Raw genomic sequence first — 2,349 nt, 5'->3', positions numbered from 1 at the left:
AAAATAGCTTGCAGGTAGCTGAAATATTAGCTAGACTCCAAAAGAGTCTAAAAAACAAACAAAAAAGCTTAAATTAGTAAAAATAGCTAGCAGGTACCTGAAACATTAGCAAAACTCCAAAATAAACTAAAAAACAAAACAAAAAAATAAGCCAAAATTAGCCAAAATAGCTAGCAGGTAGCTGAAACATCAGCTGAACTCCAAATTTGCCTAAAAAAAACTTTAACAAATGCCAAAATAGTCCAAAAACTAGCATAATGACATTATAACTTTCAACTTTACTACACTCTGACTCCCTATATTTTTAAAGTAACAATCGACTATTAAATTAGTCGTCGACTATTTTAATAGTCGATTAGTCGTGGATTAGTTGACTAATTGTGGCAGCCCTACTTCTGAAACACAGATTATTCCTGAGTGACAGATTCAACCGAAACTCGACTTCCTTTCCTTAATGCTCAGGTGGCCCCCAACCGCCCTGGGGCCCCTCGGCTTCAGCCCGGGTGAGAGCCTACCCGTGGTTCCTACCTCGACAGTGGACTCCTTCGTCAAAGCCATCCTCACAGTCCCGAGCCCCATTGCACAGTTTGTTGAAATGAATGCACTTTTTGGTCCCTATACACTGTATGTGGTTGAGGGGACATCTGATCTCCACCTCCCGAACACCTACAGGGAAAAGAAACACAGAAAACATTAATGATAAAAACTTTACTGAACAATCAAGACTTATTTTCCCCTAAAATAAGGAAATAAAAAAGTGCTTTGTCAATCTAACGTGTTTTCTTCAGTTTACTACCTTCTAAAAACGCTGACACATCAGGATTCTTTTATTAAAGACCCATGTGTATGCAAATGTGCTCTCCGGTATCGCTCCTACTCGCAGCAGATGTTCGCCACGCTGCCGTGCAGCCTCATTGGTGGAGCCTCAGCGAACTCGCAGCCTTCCACGGGCATCAGGGCGGCTGGCAGAGAGCAGCTGCTTAAGGATTCATGAGGCACATAGGTGACCCTCATTCATGTGTCAGTCCCCATGAGCACATAAACCACCGCTGACCAGTGCACCAGCACTGTAAATGTGACACATTTCCCGCGTAACTACTTTGCTGTCAATTACCAGCGCGCCTCTGCAGGCCCTTAATGGGAAGATTTATCACCCGTGTGATGAGTTGTGCTGCAATCGGAGTTCTCCCACCTTAAAGAGCTCCCACTAAGAACATCTAGACTGCGCAATCATTTGTTCGCAGCATCTATTCCTGTTAGGAAATGCCGCAATTAATGTGGCTGCTCCAGAGATGGCTGTCATCCCGAGCAAATTTACAGAAATGATTTGAGAAGATCTGTGTCCGACTCGTATTAGTCTCTGCTCATGAGCTTCCTGTGGCCCCAAACGTGTGGGAGGAGAGCCTCCACTTAAATGGAAAGATAATGGTTGTGTTACTTGCAGAAGTAGAAATCTACAACACTTTTTTTCCTGCAGTTATGTGTCATCTATAAGTAACCTTGTCCCCGAGAGTTCATGTTTCATTCATGAGCAAACTGGCAGTCCCAACTGCTGGCTTTCCAAATATGTTTAAAACATTTCTCCAAGTCTCTCCCTGTGTGCTTCACAGCACACTTTGATAGCTGCACATCAGTGAGGCTGAAGGACTCTGTGATTTATTATACATATTGGAGAAGTTCACATAATTAGAGATTTAATTACTTTTTTTTATTATAATGTTTCGGCTGTGGTCGTATTTGGTTTTGTTTTTTCTCTTTTTCTTAATTTCTGTCAGAGTGGGACTTCTGTGTGTTTTTGGATCTTTGTGTGTCTGTCTGTTGATTTGGCCCCGTTTTATTTAAGGCACACCAAGAGCAACCGGTTTGGATTTTTTTTACTTCATCTCCAAAGTTTGGACCCACAAGTGCTTTGGCTCCACCTCCTGAGCTTCTCTCAGGCCCTGCCTTCTTCAACCTCCATGGCAACCTCAGTCTGGAGAAATACAGTTGGGTCTGCCGCAGTGGCACCGGCAACAGCTGCAGCAGCCTCCACCCCGACACCACCTCCAACCGAGTCATTGCTCAATTAACTCAAATGCTCTTGATCTCAAAATCCAACAAGTCACAGACTCCAAATGCTATGTAACCAACAAACCACAAAGAAAACTTTGTCTCCAAGTACAAACAGAACTAGAAAAGTTGCTTTGCCTCAGATAATGCTACCGTGAATGTTTTTTGCTGAATGTGGTTGCTGAGCAAGCTGAAGCTTTTTCCTGAAAACGCTGAAAATGTTTCTGTAATGGCTAAAGGGATTTGCTGAAAATGTTAAAGCTATTTGCATAATGCTAAAGTTGCTAAGGGACTTAAAGT

At 42.7% G+C, this 2,349-nt stretch overlaps 1 protein-coding gene across 1 annotated transcript in view; it reads right to left on the bottom strand.

The window, feature by feature from the left end:
- The window catches only part of lrp1bb (low density lipoprotein receptor-related protein 1Bb), a gene marked incomplete in the record, with an annotated part of 410,583 nt that overhangs the window by 272,107 nt on the left and 136,127 nt on the right, over positions 1–2,349 (bottom strand). The window contains 1 exon segment of the mRNA XM_024287246.2: positions 529–666. Coding sequence (XP_024143014.2) covers positions 529–666 — 138 coding nt within the window.

Source organism: Oryzias melastigma, linkage group LG21 (assembly GCF_002922805.2).
Source record: "Oryzias melastigma strain HK-1 linkage group LG21, ASM292280v2, whole genome shotgun sequence".
Taxonomy (NCBI): Eukaryota; Metazoa; Chordata; class Actinopteri; order Beloniformes; family Adrianichthyidae; genus Oryzias; species Oryzias melastigma.
The sequence above is the reverse complement of the archived record's forward strand: the minus strand, read 5'-3'. Positions and strand labels throughout refer to the sequence as shown.